This window comes from Oncorhynchus mykiss, chromosome 19, assembly GCF_057628025.1.
Source record: "Oncorhynchus mykiss isolate SJ-2025 chromosome 19, ASM5762802v1, whole genome shotgun sequence".
Lineage (NCBI taxonomy): Eukaryota > Metazoa > Chordata > Actinopteri > Salmoniformes > Salmonidae > Oncorhynchus > Oncorhynchus mykiss.
The window spans coordinates 59693145-59714054 of record NC_143040.1 but is presented as its reverse complement, the minus strand read 5'-3'; the positions used below and the strand labels follow the sequence as shown (position 1 = coordinate 59714054).

At 43.7% G+C, this 20910-nt stretch overlaps 1 protein-coding gene across 1 annotated transcript in view; it reads left to right on the top strand.

The window, feature by feature from the left end:
- LOC110498381 (usherin) overlaps positions 1-20910 on the top strand; it is a 432088-nt gene that overhangs the window by 322859 nt on the left and 88319 nt on the right. The window contains exons 57-60 of the mRNA XM_036955034.2: positions 10008-10231; positions 11797-12148; positions 14838-15035; positions 15117-15271. Of these exons, the coding sequence (XP_036810929.2) occupies positions 10008-10231; positions 11797-12148; positions 14838-15035; positions 15117-15271 (929 nt within the window). The remainder of the gene's footprint in view (positions 1-10007; positions 10232-11796; positions 12149-14837; positions 15036-15116; positions 15272-20910) is intronic.

The following is a 20910-nucleotide window of genomic DNA, read 5'->3' as shown; positions in this document are numbered from 1 at the left end:
ACAGCTACAGAGTTCAATGGCTGTGATATGAGAAAACTGAGGATGGATCAACAACATTGTAGTAACTTCACAATAATGACTTGTAATCTCATTACAACTTGATTGGAGTCCACCAGTGGCCAACTTAATTGTTTGGACATGATTTATAAAAAATATAAAAACACTTGTCTATATAATGTCCCACAGTTGACAGTGGATATCAGAGCAGAACCTATACTATGAAGTCCAAGGAACTGTCCGTGGAGTCTGAGGGATCAATAGTGTCCACATCAACAACAAACTAACATGGTCCAAGCACACCATGACAGTCGTGAAGCGGGCACGACAAAACCTATTCCCCCTCAGGAGACTGAAAAGATTTGACATGGGTCCTCAAATCCTCAAAAGGTTCTCCAGCTGCACCATCGAGAGCATGGTTGCAACCCCGCCTGGTATGGCAACTGCTCGGCCTCCGACCACAAGACACTACAGAGGGTAGAGCGAGTGGCCCAGTACATCACTGGGGCCAAGCTTCCTGCCTTCCAGGACCTCTATACCAGGCAGTGTCAGAGGAAGGCCCTAACAATTGTCAAAGACTCCTGCCACTCTAGTCATAGACTTGTTCTCTCTGCTACCACACGGCAAGCGGTACCGGAGCGCCAAGTCTAGTTCCAAGAGGCTTCTAAACAGCTTCTACCCCCAAGCTATAAGACTCCTGAACATCTAGTCAAATGGCTACCCGGACTATTCACATTGCCCCTCTCCACACCACTCTCGGTTGTCATATATGCATAGTCACTTTAATTAACTCTACCTACATGTACATACTACCTCAACTAACCGGTGCCCTCGCACATTGACTCTGTACCAGCTCCCCCCTGTATATATTATTTTTTACTGCTCCTCTTTAATTACTTGTTACTTTTATCTCTTATTCTTATCCGTTATTTTTTAAACTGCACTGTTGTTTAGGGGCTCGAATGTAAGCATTTCACCTGTTGTATTCGGAGCATGTGACTAATAAAATTAGATTTGATTAGATCTCAGAGATATAATTGTAATGAGACATATATCTGTGAACGGGTATAAAACAATGTCTATAGTGTTGAAAGTTTCCAAGAGAAGAGTGGTCTCCATCATTGAGAAATTGAAAAAATATGGAACTACCCAGACTCTGCCTACAGCTGGCTGTCTGACCAAACTGAGCAACCGGGCAAGAAGGACCTTGGTCAGGGAGGTGACCAAGAACCTATTGACCACTATGACAGAACTACAGAGTTCCTTGGCTGAGATGGGAGAACCTGCCAGAAGGACAACAGTCTCTACAGCGCTTCACCAATCTGGGCTTCATGGGAGAGTGGCCAGACGGAAGCCACTCCTGAGTAAAAGGCACAAGACGGCAGTCTGGAGTTTTCAAAAAGGCACGTGAAGGACAAAATATTCTGTTGTTTAATGAGACAAAAATGTAACTATTTGGCCTGAATACAAAGCGCTATGTCTGCAGAAACCCAGGCACAGCTCATAGCCCATCTAACACCATCCCTACCGTGAAGCGTGGTGGTGGCAGCATCATGCTATGGGGATGCTTTTCAGCGGCAGGGACTGGGAGACTGGTAAAGAAAGAGGGAACAACGAATGGAGTCAAATACAGGCAAATCCTTGATGAGAACCTGATTCAGAGTGTAAACTACCTTAGACAGGGGTGACGATTTACGTTCCAACAGGACAATGACCCAAGCATACAGCCAAAGCAACGCTGGAATGGCGTCAGAACAAGATTGTGAAAGTCCTTAAATTGGCCCACTTGAATGCCATTGGAAATTTGTGGATAGACTTGAAGATTGCTGTTTATCGCCGCTCTCCATCTAACTTAACAGAGTTTAAGAAAATCTGATATGATGATGAAAATCCCCAAATCCAGTTACAGACACCCAAAGTATTGAGTTAGGGGTGTGACTACTTATTTAAATGAGATTAGATATTTCTGAATTTCATTTTCAATAAATTAGCGAAAACAATTCTACAAACATGTTTTAAATTTTGTCATTATTGTGTGTAGATGGGTGAGAAAAAATATTTTCAATCAATTTTTAATTCAGATTGAAGCACAACAAAACTGCCTCCTTATTTTCAAGCATAGTGGTGGCTGCATCATGGTATGGGTATGCTTGACATCAGCAAAGACTGGGGAGTTTTTCAGGATGAAAAGAAACAGGTTGGAGCTAAACACAGGCGAAATCCTAGTGGAAAACCTGATTCAGTCTGCTTTACACCAGACACTTGGAGAGGAATTCAACTTTCTGCAGGATAATAACCTACAACACAACGCCAAATCTACTCTAGTTGCTTACCAAGAAGACAGTGAATTTTCCTGAGTGTCCAAGTTACAGTTTTGACTTTTGATCTGCTTGAAAATCTATGTCAAGACTTGAAAATATTGCACAATACAGGTGTTTTCAAAGCTCTTATGAGTCTTACCCAAGAAGTCTCACAGCTGCAATCGCTGCCAAAGGTGTTTCTAATACATTTCAACTCTATATCTGACATGGTACAGGGGTCTTCTTTTTTAAACCCATAACCATGTGTGTAAGGTATATACTGTTGTTTCAAAATAGATGTGTTTAAGACTACCAAGAAACACTCTGTGTGACCCTGATTCAGCCCACTGCAGTAAAAGGTTCATCCCATTTTGTACCACAGTAAAATGTAAAGAATTCCAAGTGGGGTGTTTACCTTCTGTAGGCACTGTACACAAACACACACACACACACTTGCATCTGTGAGGGGCGATCAATACAGTCTCATGTTCAGGGTCTTTTTACCTGTGCTTCACCTGCTTCCCCTCTCGCTCTCTTTCACACTCTCCCTATTTCTCCATCCCTCTCTCCATCGCTATCTCTATCACTCCCTCTATCAGAGAGAGGTTCAGATGTAGGATCTTCATTTGAGCCAGTTTGCTACAGCAGGAAAATAATGGACATTTTTGTAGGGTTGATACATTTTTCATTAAGGAAAATCAAGTCTTAAATGTCATAGTGGATTACAAACTTACAAACTTTAGAAGCCTGTTGTGCTGGGGAATTCTCAGTAGCAAAAGAGTGATCAAATGAAGATCCTACATCTGTATAAGCACATGGACAGGTGCCTGCTGTGTGTCTCTAGGGGATGGTCCTCGGGGACTGGTGTAAACTGCCGGCCCAGCCTTTCTGTCCTGTCACACACAAACACACCGTGTGAGAAAGTCAATTCAATCTGATTTCATCACAGCACACAGTGCATCCTCCCAGGAGGATGTGGGGTTTGGTGTGTGGCTTATCCACAGTCCCCCCGGTAATGCAGAGTACACAGGAATATGAATAAAACAGTGAAACTCTCTGTTATTGAATACCGTTACCAGTGCTATTCCTGGATCGTAAAAGAGTGCTTGTTCCGTGCCGTGTCTGTGACTTTGAAAGTGTGTGTGTGTGTGTGTGTGTCGCCATGCTTGTGTGTGTGTCGCCATGCTTGTGTGTGGACCTGTATGCATGTGTATAAAGTTAAACGGGGGGCTAATATATTCAGGTATTTAAAAGTGTTTTGTTTGTTTTAAGTTGGGGTTTAGTAGCCGTAAGGCTAGCGTAATCCACGACACACATTTTTATCAGTTGTTCATTGCAGGCTAAATATTTACTTCTCATTAAGTGAATGAACCTTAATTCACACTGCCTAAGCACCTTCTGTCGGCACGAGTCCCCTGCGCTCTAATGAATGTATGCAAATCCATCATCAATCTGAAGATTAGCTACAGCGCTGTGCTGTGCAATGCTGTGTGCGTGTGTGTGTGTGTCTGTGAGTGTGTGTCTGTGTGTGTGTACAGAGAGATTGTGTTTCTGTTGAAATACTGATATGAAAATAACTGAAGTTTAGCTTTAGAGGAGATGTCAGACTAGAGTACCTTCTCTATGTCCCTCTCTCTCTCTCTCTCTCTCTCTCTCTCTCTCTCTCTCTCTCTAGCTCTCTCTCTCTCTCTCTCTCTCACTCTCTCTCGCTCTCTCTCTCGCTCTCTCTCTCTCTCTCTCTCTCTCTCTATCTCTCTCTCTCTACTGCTTGGATGGAAGGTGAAAGGGATGAAAAGAGGATGGAGGGAAGTGGAAGAGGAGAAGGGGAGGTAGAAAAGGACAGATGGATGGATGGAGGGGTTTTGAACAGTCACTGTAAGCATCATTATTACTTTATTATTTCTCTATGTTCTCTCTGCGTTGTTGGGAAGGGCCCGTGACTAAGCATTTCACTGTTAGTCTGCACCTGTTGTTTTACCAAGCATGTGACCAATACAATTACATTTGATTTGACCAGGTCACAGTATCAAAGTTCACATTTCCCAGAGGAATGAATGTGAAGAGGAAGGGAGGGAGGTGGTAAAGATGATTAAACATCATGTAAATAGAGGAGGGCATCCGGAAGGGAAGTGGAAGAGAAGATAGGACAGGGACGTGTGTGTGTTGTGTGTTTGCATGCGTGTGTGTGTGTGTGTGTGAGGGTTGCTGCTGCTGGAGAGGAGAGGAGAAAGCTATTTTGGAAAACTGTTGAGCTGTTTATTTGCAAGTCATTGAAGCTGAAGTGATGCGCCCTGGGAATCGCCACCGAGCCCCGCTCCGCAACAGCTGCCGTCCCTAAGTGAGTTAGCGCGCGTCAGACATCTTTATGTCACGATGGCCCGTGATTTATGCCGCATCGCTCGGCGGAGCCACAGAGCCTGCACGCGGCAGCAAGAGAGAATCAGCTGAAGCCATCCGTTTGGCGGCTGAGTGAAAAGAGCGTGTGGATTAATGGCTCTGTCAGAGTTTATATGCGCAAAGAACGAACACTGATTAGATTATTAAGCAATTAGCCATTTATCACCGTGGAACTAGGTAGCCGGGTAATTAAAGTTGTGGTGGTTTACCCACGGAAAGAACGTACCACTCACACAATATTACAGTCACTACCACAGATATCTGGAACTATAGGAAAAACACAGGACTCACACACTGTTACAGTCACTTCAGAGGTCTAGAACTGCAATATAAAGGGGTTCTGTGCTCTGTCAGTTGCTACAGAGGTATGGAACTAATATAGAGGGTTCTGTTAGAACCACTACAGGTTTTATGACTAGTGCAGTAGTAGTTATGTTAGTATGACTAGAGGACATTAGGACAGTACAGTAGTAGTTATGTTAGTATGACTAGAGGACATTAGGACAGTACAGTAGTAGTTATGTTAGTATGACATTAGGACAGTGCAGTAGTAGTTATGTTAGTATAACTAGCGGACATTAGGACAGTACAGTAGTAGTTATGTTAGTATAACTAGAGGACATTAGGACAGTACAGTAGTAGTTATGGCTGTATAACTAGAGAACATTAGGACAGTACAGTAGTAGTTATGTTAGTATGAATAGCGGACATTAGGACAGTACAGTAGTAGTTATGTTAGTATAACTAGAGGACATTAGGACAGTACAGTAGTAGTTATGTTAGTATAACTAGCGGACATTAGGACAGTACAGTAGTAGTTATGTTAGTATGACTAGAGGACATTAGGACAGTACAGTAGTAGTTATGGCTATATAACTAGCGGACATTAGGACAGTACAGTAGTAGTTATGTTAGTATGACTAGAGGACATTAGGACAGTACAGTAGTAGTTATGTTAGTATAACTAGAGGACATTAGGACAGTACAGTAGTAGTTATGGCAGTATGACTAGAGGACATTAGGACAGTACAGTAGTAGTTATGTTAGTATGACTAGAGGACATTAGCTCAGTACAGTAGTAGTTATGTCAGTATAACTAGAGGACATTAGGACAGTACAGTAGTAGTTATGTCAGTATAACTAGAGGACATTAGGACAGTACAGTAGTAGTTATGTCAGTATAACTAGAGGACATTAGGACAGTACAGTAGTAGTTATGGCAGTATGACTAGAGGACATTAGGACAGTACAGTAGTAGTTATGACTATATGACTAGAGAACATTAGGACAGTACAGTAGTAGTTATGTCAGTATAACTAGAGGACATTAGGACAGTACAGTAGTAGTTATGACTATATGGCTAGAGGACATTAGGACAGTACAGTAGTAGTTATGGGTATATAACTAGAGGACATTAGGACAGTACAGTAGTAGTTATGTTAGTATGACTAGAGGACATTAGGACAGTACAGTAGTAGTTATGTTAGTATAACTAGCGGACATTAGGACAGTACAGTAGTAGTTATGTTAGTATGACTAGAGGACATTAGGACAGTACAGTAGTAGTTATGGCTATATAACTAGCGGACATTAGGACAGTACAGTAGTAGTTATGTTAGTATGACTAGAGGACATTAGGACAGTACAGTAGTAGTTATGTTAGTATAACTAGAGGACATTAGGACAGTACAGTAGTAGTTATGGCAGTATGACTAGAGGACATTAGGACAGTACAGTAGTAGTTATGTTAGTATGACTAGAGGACATTAGCTCAGTACAGTAGTAGTTATGTCAGTATAACTAGAGGACATTAGGACAGTACAGTAGTAGTTATGTCAGTATAACTAGAGGACATTAGGACAGTACAGTAGTAGTTATGTCAGTATAACTAGAGGACATTAGGACAGTACAGTAGTAGTTATGGCAGTATGACTAGAGGACATTAGGACAGTACAGTAGTAGTTATGACTATATGACTAGAGAACATTAGGACAGTACAGTAGTAGTTATGTCAGTATAACTAGAGGACATTAGGACAGTACAGTAGTAGTTATGACTATATGGCTAGAGGACATTAGGACAGTACAGTAGTAGTTATGGGTATATAACTAGAGGACATTAGGACAGTACAGTAGTAGTTATGTTAGTATGACTAGAGGACATTAGGACAGTACAGTAGTAGTTATGGCTATATAACTAGAGGACATTAGGACAGTACAGTAGTAGTTATGGCTGAATAACTAGAGGACATTCGGACAGTACAGTAGTAGTTATGGCTGTATAACTAGAGGACATTAGGACAGTACAGTAGTAGTTATGGTAGTATAACTAGTGGACATTAGGACAGTACAGTAGTAGTTATGGCAGTATAACTAGAGGACATTAGGACAGTACAGCAGTAGTTATGGCAGTATAACTAGAGGACATTAGGACAGTACAGTAGTAGTTATGACTATATGACTAGAGGACATTAGGACAGTACAGTAGTAGTTATGGCAGTATGACTAGAGGACATTAGGACAGTACAGTAGTAGTTATGGGTATATAACTAGAGGACATTAGGATAGTACAGTAGTAGTTATGGCTGTATGACTAGAGGACATTAGGACAGTACAGTAGTAGTTATGACTATATGACTAGAGGACATTAGGACAGTACAGTAGTAGTTATGGCTATATGACTAGAGGACATTAGGACAGTACAGTAGTAGTTATGGCTGTATAACTAGAGGACATTAGGACAGTACAGTAGTAGTTATGGCTATATGACTAGAGGACATTAGGACAGTACAGTAGTAGTTATGACTATATGACTAGAGGACATTAGGACAGTACAGTAGTAGTTATGGCTGTATAACTAGAGGACATTAGGACAGTACAGTAGTAGTTATGTTAGTATGACTAGAGGACATTAGGACAGTACAGTAGTAGTTATGGCTGTATAACTAGAGGACATTAGGACAGTACAGTAGTAGTTATGGCAGTATAACTAGAGGACATTAGGACAGTACAGTAGTAGTTATGTTAGTATAACTAGAGAACATTAGGACAATACAGTAGTAGTTATGGCTGTATAACTAGAGGACATTAGGACAGTACAGTAGTAGTTATGGCTATATGACTAGAGAACATTAGGACAGTACAGTAGTAGTTATGGCAGTATGACTAGAGGACATTAGGACAGTACAGTAGTAGTTATGGCTATATAACTAGAGGACATTAGGACAGTACAGTAGTAGTTATGGCAGTATGACTAGAGGACATTAGGACAGTACAGTAGTAGTTATGGCTATATAACTAGAGGACATTAGGACAGTACAGTAGTAGTTATGTTAGTATGACTAGAGGACATTAGGACAGTACAGTAATAGTTATGGCTATATGACTAGAGAACATTAGGACAGTACAGTAGTAGTTATGGCTGTATAACTAGAGGACATTAGGACAGTACAGTAGTAGTTATGGCTGTATAACTAGAGGACATTAGGACAGTACAGTAGTAGTTATGGCAGTATAACTAGAGGACATTAGGACAGTACAGTAGTAGTTATGTTAGTATAACTAGAGAACATTAGGACAATACAGTAGTAGTTATGGCTGTATAACTAGAGGACATTAGGACAGTACAGTAGTAGTTATGGCTATATGACTAGAGAACATTAGGACAGTACAGTAGTAGTTATGGCAGTATGACTAGAGGACATTAGGACAGTACAGTAGTAGTTATGGCTATATAACTAGAGGACATTAGGACAGTACAGTAGTAGTTATGGCAGTATGACTAGAGGACATTAGGACAGTACAGTAGTAGTTATGGCTATATAACTAGAGGACATTAGGACAGTACAGTAGTAGTTATGTTAGTATGACTAGAGGACATTAGGACAGTACAGTAATAGTTATGGCTATATGACTAGAGAACATTAGGACAGTACAGTAGTAGTTATGGCTGTATAACTAGAGGACATTAGGACAGTACAGTAGTAGTTATGGCTATATGACTAGAGAACATTAGGACAGTACAGTAGTAGTTATGGCAGCATGACTAGAGGACATTAGGACAGTACAGTAGTAGTTATGGCTATATGACTAGAGAACATTAGCTAGTCATTCTTGAGAGTGACAGATGAAGATGAGCAGCGAGCAGAGAAAGGCTTTGTTCTTCCCTCCTTTAGAACATTTTGAGATGAACAGAAGCCATTTTTCCATTTTAACCATGATAGTCAAGGTTAGGGTGTCATGGCAGAGAGACATCACACGTCTTTGTCACAGATACCAGCTCAGGATACAGGTGTATCCCTCCCCCACACTTTAACATTCTACATGCAGCAGCAATGGGGAATAATATTATAGCGGAAAACATCTTTAATGTCCTACGTCGTTCACATTCACGATATCCGTTTAATTCTCTGTGTATGTCGTCACCCGTCCTTGGTGGAGATCCCATATCTGTTTATTTAACCTTTCTTTGTGTAGAGGTGTGAGTCTCTGCTCGCTGTGGTGGAGTCATGTCAGGTGGAGGGTTCATGCTGGTCCAGTCAAACTGCATTAGAAGCACTGCCATTAGAGGGAGGGATGGAGGGAGAGAGAGAGAGAGAGAGAGGGGGGTAGAGAGAGAGAGAGAGAGAGAGAGAGAGGGAGGAAGAGAGAGAGAGAGAGAGAATGAGAGGGAGGGAGGAAGAGAGAAAGAGAAAAGGAGAGGAAGCTAGGGAGAAATAGGAAGAAGAATAGAGGGATGAAGAGAGCAATAGAGATGAGAAGAGGCTGACGGACAGAGGAGCGAGGGTTGACGGGTAATGGCGGTGGACGTGTGGCTGCAGGCAGGCTCAGCAACACGCAAACTACACAAATGACGTACACAACGCACGTGTCACAGTTTTGACAACACATTTCAGGGAGTCCCAGGGAGGATGTCTACTGCCACAGGAAGTTGGATACACTGGGATACACACACACAGTCACGCACACACACACATGCACAGACACACAGACAGACACACAGACAGACACACAGACAGACACACAGACAGACACACAGACAGACACACAGACAGACACACAGACAGACACACAGACAGACACACAGACAGACACACAGACAGACACACACAGAAGAAGACACTTTATTTTGATTTGGTTAAGATGGTTAGTTTCAGTGTCAGTCTGAGTCCTTTTTTCACACATTTGAACTAACGCTCCACTGATTGTGTGTGTGTGTGTGTGTGTGTGTGTGTGTGTGTGTGTGTGTGTGTGTGTGTGTGTGTGTGTGTGTGTGTGTGTGTGTGTGTGTGCGTGTGTGTGTGTGTACCCCAAGGTCTGTCCTGCTGTGGGGAGGACTATTTGAACTCCTCCACATCGCTCTGCTGTGTTGGCCATGATGGTTTTCCTAGAATGCATCCTGCTGGTAACGGAACGGTTCATCTGCAGTGCTGCGGGTCAGAGGTCATCAACCAGGAAGAGGAGTGCTGTAACGGAGTGGGCTACAACCCCCACAGACATGTGTGTGCTGACAGAGTGTCATCTGGACTAGTGAAGGAGGTAAGGAGGCAGAGTCATCTGTCTATGACAGAGTGTCATCTGGACTAGTGAAGGAGGTAAGGAGGCAGAGTCTTCTGTCTATGACTCTGTGTAGGGGGTGGGGAGGTTGTATCTGTAGTAGTGTACAAACTATACTGTATGTGTCTCTACCTGACTTCTAGAAATAGTTTGGCATTTAGTGTATTATCAATCATTATTCATGTAATCATTATTCATGTAATCATTATTCATGTAATCATTATAAATACAAAAGTATGTGAACACCCCTTCAAATGAGGGGATTTGGCTATTTCAGCCTCACCCGTTGCTGACAGATGTGTAAAATCGAGCACACAGCCATGCAATCTCCATAGACAAACATTGGCAGTAGAATGGCCTTACTGAAGAGCTCAGTGACTTTCAACGTAGCAACGTCATAGGATACCACCTTTCCAACAAGTCCAACAAGCCCTGCTAGAGCTGTCCGGTCAACTTTAAGTGCTGTTATTGTAAAGTGGAAACGTCTAGGAGCAACAAGGGCTCAGCCGCGAAGTGGTAGGCCATACAAAAAGTGTCTGTCCACGGTTGCAACACTTACTACCGAGTCTGCCTCTGGAAACAACGTTAGCATAAGAACTGTTCGTCGGGAGTTTCATGAAATGGGTTTCCATGGCTGAGCAGACTAATGCTCTTGCAGCCAGTCCCCAGATCAATGTTCCAACATCTAGTGGAAAGCCTGTTATAGCAGATAAGGGGGGACCAACTTCATATTAATGCCCATGATTTTGGAATGAGATGTTCGATGAGCAGGTGTCCACATACTTTTGGTCATGTAGTGTATATTGGACTGTGTCGTAGCCATGTGGGATGACAGCAGGTCTGAATGTATATCTATATCTATATATCTGAACACACACACACTCCTCAGGAGTCAGGGACCTGAGTCATAGCCCATTTATCAGTTGCTCCCAGGCTGTGATAGTGTGTTCCTATCCCAGCATGAGAGCAAGAAAGGTAATAGGAGAAGAAGAGAGAGAGAGGAGAGTACTGGGGAGGAACTGTCATTATGTCCTAATGATGTCATTAAGGCAGCAGCCGCGCTACACACACACACATGGCTTCCTGAAGAAACCAACCGGTATATACATACCGTACCATGGCTTAGTTACAGTTAATGGTAACAGACAGAAACACACATACTGTATATACAGTCATATGAATACTAGACACAGTGAAATACAAATATGGATCAGAAGTCCCCACATGGATATGAGAAGTATATTTTAGGCTTAGAGGTTATGGTTAGTGTTAAAATGTGGGTTAGGTTTAGGGTTAGGAGTTAGACTTAGTTTCAGGGTTAGTGTTTGAGGTTAGGGTTAACGTTAGGTTAAGGGTTAGGAGTTAGACTTAGGTTCAGGGTTAGTGTTTGAGGTTAGGGTTAAAGTTAGGTTAAGGATTAGGGTTAGGGGTTAGGGAAATAGGATTTTGAATGGGAATTAATTGTTAGGTCCCCACAAGGATATTAAAACAAACGTTGTGTGTGTGCATTCTGTATGTCTAACTGCAGTGTGTTGTCTCATTTCCAGGCCCAGTGTTTTCCCAGTACTCTGTGTTCAGTTTCTGCTGCCTCCACAGCGTACTGTGGGTCCTGTTCCTTCAACCCGTCTCTCTACATCTGTACCTGGGTCCTCACTACACACACACTCCACACCACACACACACCTAAAACCACAATGCTAAACTCACCGCAAACTACACACTCACTCATGACCTCACACACCCTCCTGACCTCACACACCCCCCTGACCTCACACCCCCCCATGACCTCACACCCCCCCATGACCACACACACTCCTTTGGAACAGTCTGATCCAGCCCTCTGCTCCTCCCAAGAAGATTTGATCTACAGTGGAGTGGCCAATAGATACAGCTACACAGGTATGACTACAGGCCAATAGATACAGCTACACAGGTATGACTACTGGCCAATAGATACAGCTACACAGGAATGACTACTGACCAATTGATACAGCTACACAGATATGATTACTGACCAATAGATACAGCTACACAGGAATGACTATTGGCCAATAGATACAGCTACACAGGTATGACTACTGACCAATAGATACAGCTACACAGGTATGACTACTGGCCAATAGATACAGCTACACAGGAATGACTACTGACCAATTGATACAGCTACACAGATATGATTACTGACCAATAGATACAGCTACACAGGAATGACTATTGGCCAATAGATACAGCTACACAGGTATGACTACTGACCAATAGATACAGCTACACAGGTATGACTACTGACCAATAGATACAGCTACACAGGTATGACTACTGACCAATAGATACAGCTACACAGGTATGACTACTGACGAATAGATACAGCTACACAGGTATGACTACTGACCAATAGATACAGCTACACAGGTATGACTACTGGCCAATAGATACAGCTACACAGGTATGACTACTGACCAATAGATACAGCTACACAGGTATGACTACTGACCAATAGATACAGCTACACAGGTATGACTACTGACCAATAGATACAGCTACACAGGTATGACTACTAGCCAATAGATACAGCTACACAGGTATGACTACTGACCAATAGATACAGCTACACAGGTATGACTACTGACCAATAGATACAGCTACACAGGTATGACTACTGGCCAATAGATACAGTTACACAAGTATGACTACTGACCAATAGATACAGCTACACAGGTATGACTACTGACCAATAGATACAGCTACACAGGTATGACTACTGTAAATTACATTCAACACTACAACTTCATTAGCAACCTCAGTGGTTATTTAGAGTAGCTTTAGTCTTGACCAATCAGAAACAACCTTACTGAGCAAGATTTAGCTGTGGCAACAAATAAATGTAAATTCATGTGACTTTGGAGACCAATGCATATTCCATGACATTCCACACTCACACTAACACGTGCTGAAACAGCTGCTTGTTTTCTAATTGCTGTACGTCTCCGGTGGGTGGTGTCGTGGGCCTGTGAGCACCTCTGTATCATTACAACTTTAAGATGGCCATTTAAACACCACTTGAGGTCTCACTCTTATTTATCTGGCCGGAGGGAGTGAGTGAGTGAGTGTGTGTGTGCGTGCGCGCGTACTCTTTCTGCACATTATTTATTTGGTTAGTTACGTCTGTTTAATCAAGACTAATGGTAGTTTGCGGGGTGGAGGGTGTGTGAGTGTTGGCATTGTGTGGAGGAAAGGAGAAGAGAGTGATTCTAGTCAACGCTGTGACACCATCTGGGCAGAGGAACATAAAGCTGTCGCTGCCCCGCCATCCACCAGATGTTTCACACACACACACACACACACACACACACACACACACACACACACACACACACACACACACACACACACACCAACTCAAACTGCAAACACACACAACGCTTTCATACCACAGAAACACATGCAAACACCTCATACACACATCTTACACACCACACATCCACTACTAACCTCAGTTTAACCACATACACTTAAGATAAAAATGAGCCACGTTGGCTACAATACAAACTAATTATTAAAATCACCAATGTCCGGGTTTCACAGAAATACAAACACAACATTGCCACGAGAGATGGGCAATCTGGACAAAAAGTCAAATTGCGATCAATGTAACTGTTTTACTCGATAAAGATAAATACAACAAAACATTTTACGTTACATTAGCGGCAGGGCTCTAGACAATTATTTCCCAGTGCCAAGTAAGACAACTGAGATGGTAGCCTATGATTAAAAAGGTCAGCTATTTCATGAAACATATCCAGGGAACTCATGATAGATATTTTAATGTGCAACCTGTCAAAATAGGATCCAGAATGATCAGATGTATTACTTATGATCAAATAATGTTTTTACAACAATCTACAGGAACGTTGTGTAGTAAAATTACTGACATGAGCAAAATTCTTTGGTAAGAGGAAGGCGATGTCGGTGCCTGTAATTTTGGGATTATCGTCCCAGCTCTAACACACACACACAGCATTGCAAATAGTGTCCAGGGTATACTGCTCTAAACTGGGACTTGTATTAATGCTGGCATGGGACTTTGTTTATAGCCACTGCTCTAAACTGGGACTTGTATTAATGCTGGCATGGGACTTTGTTTATAGCCACTGCTCTAAACTGGGACTTGTATTAATGCTGGCATGGGACTTTGTTTATAGCCACTGCTCTTGCTAACAGAGGAAACGTTTGCGTTTGCTTTCCGTAAAGCTCTCCTGTAAGGGATCTATCTCACATATGTTCACAGTCAAGATGTACGCATAAGGAGTACTTTTGACTGTGTGTGTGTGTGTGTGTGTGTGTGTGTGTGTGTGTGTGTGTGTGTGTGTGTGTGTGTGTGTGTGTGTGTGTGTGTGTGTGTGTGTTTATGTGTATACTCCCCATGAGACAGCATAACTGTTGCTGAATCTTTTATATGGCCTTTTTTGTACTGCTACTTTCTGTGTCATGTGTCTTCTCTTGTTACTTCACTATTGTCCACTGATTCTGGTTATGACCTGGTTATTACTTGGGTATTACTGTTTATAACTGGTTATAACAATATTCCCAGACTCAGACTTGGAGCCTTATACCACCTATGAGTACAGAGTATCTGCCTCGAACAGTTATGGGCGTGGCTACAGCAACGTCACTGTGGTGACAACCAATGAGGACACGCCCTGGGGAGTGGCCCCGCCCCACTGGAGTCGCCTAGGCGACCGTGATGACGTCGTACAACTACATTGGCAGGCTCCCGCCAAGCCCAATGGTAAGCTTCGACAACACAGAACACACACACACACAAACACACATTTGTGCTTTCTCATTGGTCTGTTTCCCGTTCCACCAGGTGACATCAGCCACTACGTGGTGCTGCGTGACGGACAGGAGCGTTACCGAGGAGACGAGAGGAGCTTTACAGATGTGGGTGGGATCCGTCCGTTCCAGGAGTACGGGTACTGGCTCCGGGCCTGTAACACCGCCGGCTGCACCGACAGCTCACAGGTGGGCCGTCTCACCTCTAAACTCTGACTTGTTGACCCTTCAACACTGACCTGTCAATGTGCTGCTTGACGCAGGATGTGCCTGAATAGGATCCTCTTTAGCATGGCCCAAACTAGTGCACTATATAGGGGACCTGTCAATGTGCTACATGATGCAGGATGTGCCTGAATAGGATCCTCTTTAGCATGGCCCAAACTAGTGCACTATATAGGGGACCTGTCAATGTGCTGCATGATGCAGGATGTGCCTGAATAGGATCCTCTTTAGCATGGCCCAAACTAGTGCACTATATAGGGGACCTGTCAATGTGCTACATGATGCAGGATGTGCCTGAATAGGATCCTCTTTAGCATGGCCCAAACTAGTGCACTATATAGGGGACCTGTCAATGTGCTACATGATGCAGGATGTGCCTGAATAGGATCCTCTTTAGCATGGCCCAAACTAGTGCACTATATAGGGGACCTGTCAATGTGCTGCATGATGCAGGATGTGCCTGAATAGGATCCTCTTTAGCATGGCCCAAACTAGTGCACTATATAGGGGACCTGTCAATGTGCTACATGATGCAGGATGTGCCTGAATAGGATCCTCTTTAGCATGGCCCAAACTAGTGCACTATATAGGGGACCTGTCAATGTGCTGCATGATGCAGGATGTGCCTGAATAGGATCCTCTTTAGCATGGCCCAAACTAGTGCACTATATAGGGGACCTGTCAATGTGCTGCATGATGCAGGATGTGCCTGAATAGGATCCTCTTTAGCATGGCCCAAACTAGTGCACTATATAGGGGACCTGTCAATGTGCTGCTTGACGCAGGATGTGCCTGAATAGGATCCTCTTTAGCATGGCCCAAACTAGTGCACTATATAGGGGACCAAGTGCTATTTGAGACAAAGCCACGTTCTCATATTCTTCACCTCAGAGGTCACATGGTTCTGCCTTCTTCCCTCTAGTTCATATCTACTTCAACCCTGACCTGGGATGTGTTCAGGAAGGTGAAACCTTCAGAACTGCATTACATAAAGACACTACTGTTGGTTAACCTCGTCAAGATAAGGGAATCGTGTCTGTTCTATTAGCTTACATTTCTAATTCTATCTTCAAGGCTCTGATGGTTTCATGCACCTGAGTGTGAAGTTAAGTCTATTTTACAGTAGTGGCACACTTCATTTTACACTAGATTATCCCTCAATATGACCGCCTCTTGATGACTGTGAAGATAACCAGGGCTTCATTGAACCAGCCAGCTGAAGCACTTGAGAGGAAGCATGGTGGACCCTTAATGTAGAGAGAGAAGCCAAACTCTTTCTCTGAATCAAATCTGATCGATCCTTCTTCAAATAATATAACTTTACTTCATACTTGATATTATGGTTGTGACTACATTTCACAGTACATAGTCGTCGTCGTCCCCCCCCTAGGGTGTCTCTTGTTTGCGTTTGTGGTTGTGTTCACGTGTGTATCTTATGTTTCATTATGAAGTGTGTTTATGTAGATTAGGTTGATGTGTTATGGTTGATTTCCTACAGACAGAGACAAGGATAACAGACCATGACCTATAGTGTAGGAAGTGAAATGGATGGTGCGGTTTATTCATGTCTGAACCCATGTTATTTGGCCAGTTGGGCTCTCTCTTTATCTCTCTCTCTCTTTCTCTCACTCTCTCTCTCTCTTTCTCTCTCTTTCTCTCTCTCTCTCTCTCTCTCTCTCTCTCACTCTCTCTCTCTCTCTCTCTCTCTCTCTCTCTCTCTCTCTCTCTCTCTCTCTCTCTCTCTCTCTCTCTCTCTCTCTCTCTCTCTCTCTCTCTCTCTCTCTCTCTCTCTCTCTCTGGTGGGTTCAGGAGTGCTGAACAGACATGATATTGCTGATAGCAGCTTAATGGCTTGAGAACAGAGGCCCAGCTATCTCTCTGGGACTCCACTGATATCACACAATAATTAATTTCTTGGGCTTATAGGTGATGAAAGCACAGATGAAAACTGTCTTTCTGGCTTTTGGCTAATTTTAGATCTAATTATGTTGCTAACAGCACACTCTTCTGTCTGGAGACTAGCCCTGTACACAAACCCCTGGACTGACAGAAAGAGAGGTAGGTAGGTAGGGAGAGAGAGAGTGGTCTAGAACAAGCCTGCACACACGTACACACACAGCGGCCCTGAGTGAGTGAGGTGGATTAGTTTGTACACCTGTTTGGATTGGCCAAACAGTCCCAATTATGGCCTAACCCAAGCTAAACCAATACACAACCACATCAATTACACACACACATCGGAGCTTGCTGCCATGACGACAGAATACACTGATGTAATCTGGTCATTCACTTAACGATGGTCCTTCATCCCTCCCTCGCTCCCTCCAGAGACCAGAGAGGGGAGGTAGAGAGAGACCAGAGAGGGGAGGTAGAGAGAGATGGGGGGTAGAGAGAAACCAGAGAGGGAGAGGTAGAGAGAGATGGGGGGTAGAGAGAAACCAGAGAGGGAGAGGTAGAGAGAGATGGGGGATAGAGAGAGACCAGAGAGGGGGAGGTAGAGAGAGACCAGCGAGGGGGAGGTAGAGAGAGATGGGGGGTAGAGAGAAACCAGAGAGGGAGAGGTAGAGAGAGATGGGGGGTAGAGAGAAACCAGAGAGGGGGAGGTAGAGAGAGACCAGCGAGGGGGAGGTAGAGAGAGACCAGCGAGGGGGAGGTAGAGAGAGACCAGAGAGGGGAGGTAGAGAGAGATGGGGGGTAGAGAGAGACCAGAGAGGGGGAGGTAGAGAGAAACCAGAGAGGGAGAGGTAGAGAGAGATGGGGGGGTAGAGAGAAACCAGAGAGGGGAGGTAGAGAGAGACCAGAGAGGGGGGGTAGAGAGAGATGGGGGGTAGAGAGAGATGGGGGGTAGAGAGAAACCAGAGAGGGGGGGTAGATAGTGATGGGGGGTAGAGAGAGATGGGGGGTAGAGAGAAACCAGAGAGGGAGAGGTAGATAGTGATGGGGGGTAGAGAGAGATGGGGGGTAGAGAGAGATGGGGGGTAGAGAGAGATGGGGGTAGAGAGAGATGGGGGGTAGAGAGAGATGGGGGTAGAGAGAAACCAGAGAGGGAGAGGTAGATAGTGATGGGGGGTAGAGAGAGATGGGGGGTAGAGAGAAACCAGAGAGGGGGGGTAGATAGTGATGGGGGGTAGAGAGAGACCAGAGAGGGGGGGTAGAGAGAGACCAGAGAGGGGAGGTAGAGAGAGACCAGAGAGGGGAGGTAGAGAGAGACCAGAGAGGGGAGGTAGAGAGAGATGGGGGGTAGAGAGAGACCAGAAAGGGGAGGTAGAGAGAGATGGGGGGTAGAGAGAGACCAGAAAGGGGAGGTAGAGAGTAATGGGGGGTAGAGAGAGACCAGAGGGGGGGGGGGGGGTAGAGAGAGACCAGAGAGGGGGGGTAGAGAGAGACCAGAGAGGAGGGGTAGAGAGAGACCAGAGAGGAGGGGTAGAGAGAGACCAGAGAGGGGGGGTAGAGAGAGACCAGAGAGGAGGGTGGTAGAAGAAGTGAAAGTAACAAAAAGGGTCAGAGAGAGAGAGAAAGTGCTGGGAAGAGAAAGAGAGAGATGGAAGAGAGAGAAAGAGAGAGAGAGAGATAAAGTGCAGGGAAGAGAAGAGAAAGAGAGAGATGGGAGAGAGAGAAAGAGAAAGAGAGAGATGGAAGAGAGAGAAAGAGAGAGAGAGAAAGTGCAGGAAAGAGAAAGAGAGAGATGGAAGAGAGAGAAAGAGATAAAGTGCAGGGAAGAGATAGAGAGAGATGAAAGAGAGAGAGAGAGAAAGTGCAGGGAAGAGAAAGAGAGAGATGGAAGAGAGAGAAAGAGAGAGATAAAGTGCAGGGAAGAGAAAGAGTCAGAGATGGGGGAGGTGTAAGAGATAGAAAGGGAGAAGAGGGAGAAAGATAGACCAGGGAGAGGGTAAGTGAAGAGAATGGAAAGGGTCAGAGAGAGAAGGAGAAAGGGGGTGATGGGGAAAAGGGAGAAACAGAGAATAATTGAATGTAACAAAGGGAGGGATGAGAGGAAGGAGGGAGAGAACAGCGTGGTAACTAGGTGTTGTGGTCTTGTCCTAATAGTGTGTCAGGGTGTGGGACAGCAGAGGGAAACAGTAGTGACATTCTATTAGACCAGGATATCCCTGCTACCATGAGGACCAGATTGCCAGGTAATTCTCTTTGCTCACTCGACAGTCACTAAACGTTCACACCGGGTGCAAAGTTTACACACTTTGTTTGGTGTTGTTGTTGTTGTTTCCCCTTTGAATTGAGTCATTTAGCACATATTCTCATCCAGAGCAACTGGCTGGTCAGATACAACCGAATATCATTTGAGCCTTGCAAATAGTAAAACCTTAAAATGCTGCTGTAGTGCAGCTGGTTCAATTCCTGGGTCAATCACTCTCCTCTTTCCTTGTATCCTCTCTTATCTATCTCCCCTCTGGTTCCGTCATGTCTTTATAGACCAGGGAAATACACACGTAAAGTGGAATTCTACTCCCCTTTTTAAATAATATTTACACTACCGGTCAAAAGTTTGGACACACCTACTCATTCAAAGGTTTTTCTTTATTTTTACTATTTTCTACGTTGTAGAATAATATTGAAGACATCAAAACTATGAAATAACATAAATGAAATCATGTAGTAACGAAAAAAGTGTTAAACAAATCCAAATATATTTTATATTTGAGATTCTTCAAATCGCCACCCTTTGCCTTGATGACAGCTTTGCACACTCTTGGCATTCTCTCAACCAGCTTCATAAGGTAGTCAGTCACCTGGAATGCATTTCAATTAACAGATGTGCCTTGTTAAAAGTTCATTTGTGGAATTCCTTTCCTTCTTAATGCGTTTGAGCCAATCAGTTGTGTTATGACAAGGTAGGGGTGGTACACAGAAAATAGCCCTATTTGTTTAAAGACCAAGGCCATATTATGGCAAGAACAGCTCAAATAAGCAAAGAGAAATGACAGTCCATCATTACTTTAAGACATGAAGGTCAGTCAATACGAAACAAGTGTAGTCGCAAAAAACATTAAGAGCTATGATGACACTGGCTCTCATGAAGACCGCCACAGGAATGGAAGACCCAGAGTGAGAAGACTGTGTGAATCAGGCCTTCGTGGTCGAATTGCTGCAAAGAAACCACTACTAAAGGACAACAATAATAAGAAGAGACTTGCTTGGGCCAGGAAACACGGGCAATGGACATTAGACAGGTGGAAATGTGTTCTTTGGTCTGGAGTCCAAATTGGAGGTTTTGGATCCAACCGCCGTGTCTTTGTGAGACGTGGTGTGGGTGAACGGATAATCTCCACATGTGTATTTCCTACTGTAAAGCATGGAGGAGGAGGTGTTATGGCGTGGGGGTGCTTTGCTGGTTACAGTGTCTGTGATTTATTTAGAATTCAAGGATCACTTAACCAAATCAAATCAAACTTTATTTGTCACATGCAAGTGTGGACCTTACAGTGAAATGCTTACTTACAAGCCCTTAACCAACAGTGCAGTTCAAAAAGAGTTAAGAAAATATTTACCAAATAGACTAAAGTAAAAATAATAAAAAGTTGCACAATAACATAACATTAACAAGGCTATATACAGGGGGTACCGGTACCGAGTCAGTGTGCGGG